This window comes from Setaria italica, chromosome V (assembly GCF_000263155.2).
Source record: "Setaria italica strain Yugu1 chromosome V, Setaria_italica_v2.0, whole genome shotgun sequence".
Classification (NCBI taxonomy): Eukaryota; Viridiplantae; Streptophyta; class Magnoliopsida; order Poales; family Poaceae; genus Setaria; species Setaria italica.
Window position 1 is genome coordinate 6,697,822 of NC_028454.1, and position 1,912 is coordinate 6,699,733.

General features: G+C 58.5%; 1 protein-coding gene across 1 annotated transcript; it reads right to left on the minus strand.

Moving 5' to 3' along the window:
* Nucleotides 1–387: 387 nt before the first annotated feature.
* On the minus strand, nt 388–1,263 carry LOC101759769. Its single transcript, XM_004971547.1, has one exon. It carries the CDS (start codon nt 1,261–1,263, stop codon nt 388–390), a length of 876 nt encoding a protein of 291 aa, XP_004971604.1.
* Nucleotides 1,264–1,912: the final 649 nt, after the last annotated feature.

Here is a 1,912-nt window from a genome sequence, read left to right on the forward strand (position 1 = left end):
CGTATTTTATGTCCAAGATGTTCGAAATTTCTTTTCATTTTCTGGGTAAGGCCCGAGAGTGGACTCACTAACATTAATAGGATTTTTCCACTGAACTTATTCCATTATTTAAAACACTTGCAGTTCAAATTTGCCCGTAACCGAAAAAATCCTATATGTGCTATAAATTTATTAAATATAGCAAACTGATCCAAAAATATATGAAATTTGAACATGTAGTATCACATGTTGTGTGTGGAGAGTGAAAAAAGTTTGGAGGGTATGGGAGGAAAAAAAATTACTATTTCGCCGAGTGTCTACCGACACTCGGCAAAGTTACGGTTTCCGTAGTGACGCACGTGCAGGCCAGGTGTGCCGGTTGCGCGCCAACCCACTACGATTTGCCATTTACACCTCGATCTCCAACGACGTGAAACCACGCATACAGTGGCCTGCCTTGAGGTCCTCCGGGTCTCCAGCTTCCGGCAGCCGGCCGTACGTTGCCTCCGGTGGATACCTCCTGCACACGTACAAGTAGAGCACGACGACGAACAACGCCATGAGTGTCAAGCACCACCCGAACTGCAGGTTGATGACGGCCTTAGCGTGGTGCTCGCTTTCCTCACTGTGGCAGCGGATAGAGCGGCCGCCATCCTCCAGTGAGCAGCCATTGGCGATGAGCCCCGGGAGCCACATGACTCCGATGTCCATGAACCACACCCCCTGGAACATGAGCGCCGCCGACCGGACCAGGCTCACCGCGAAGCTCTGCGGGAAGCCGGCGCCGAGGAGCGCGGTGGCGAGGCAGGCGGCGACGACGGCCTGCAGGAACCAGTGCAACTGGCCCTCGACGCCGGCGTGGTCGGAGGAGTGGACGTGGAACATGAAGAGCTCCTGCGCGTAGAGGAGCGCCAGGAGGAGCGTGCAGAGCGTGCGGCGGCCCCGCAGCCACCGGGAGCGGTCGAGGTACGCGGCGGCGCCGGCGTAGAGGACGAGCGCGGCGTAGATGACGGCGTGCTCGTGGTTGGGCAGGCGCGCCTCCGGTATGGAGCCGTCGGCGTTGAACGGCATGGAGTAGCCGAACATCTGGGAGACGAACCCGTAGGCGCCGCCGGCGAGCATGACGAGGAGCTCGAGGTAGCGGACGCGTGGCGCCGGGAACCAGGCCGGCGCGACGTAGGTGCCCGGGTCGAGGGAGAAGAGCCTGATGTGGTTGAACAGCTGCCACAGGCCGAGGCCTGAGATTATGATCCCGGGCACGACGTGGCCGATGGATTGTCCCATGGCGCGGCGGTCGTAGGTACTTCGTTGATGGGACTGTTTTCTTGGTGCTTTCTTGGGATGCTCGAGATGGACGACGTTTCGCGGTTGCAAGGCTTAAATAAAGAGGACGGGAGGCTCTCTCATCGTGGATTACCAAACCGAGCGCTAGTGGCCGTGAAGATAGAAAACTGAGCATTGGTCCTAGCCTTTAGTACCGGTTAGTTTTTGACCTGAGGAGCTCCCGTGACCCCCTTTAGTACAGGTTGAAAGCTCCACCCGATACCAAAGTTCACCCATTAGTACCGGGTGGAGCTTCCACCTGGTACTAATGTGCCTGAGGGTCTTTAGAAGGAGCTCCCACCTTATCCATCTCCCCGTCGCCCCATCCGCATATCCATCTCCCTCATATCCTCTCTCTCTCCGCCCCCTACCTTATCCATCTCCCGTCCTCTCTCTCTGCCCCCTATCTTCGATCTCTCTCTCTCTCTCTGCACCGCGGTGGAGGATGCGGTGGCGACAGGGGCAAGGGCAGCGTCAGGAGGCAAGGGCGGCGGCGGAAGGCGGCGAGAGGGCGGGGCGGACGGCAGTGGAACGGCGGGAGGGCGGGTAAGGAGCGGGAGAGCGGGGCGGACGACGGTGGGATGATGGCAGGAGGGCACGAGGCAAGGAG

Bases quoted from the DNA above. Each gene is read 5' to 3' on its own strand.
- LOC101759769 (XM_004971547.1), bottom strand. From the start codon at position 1,263: ATGGGACAATCCATCGGCCACGTCGTGCCCGGGATCATAATCTCAGGC.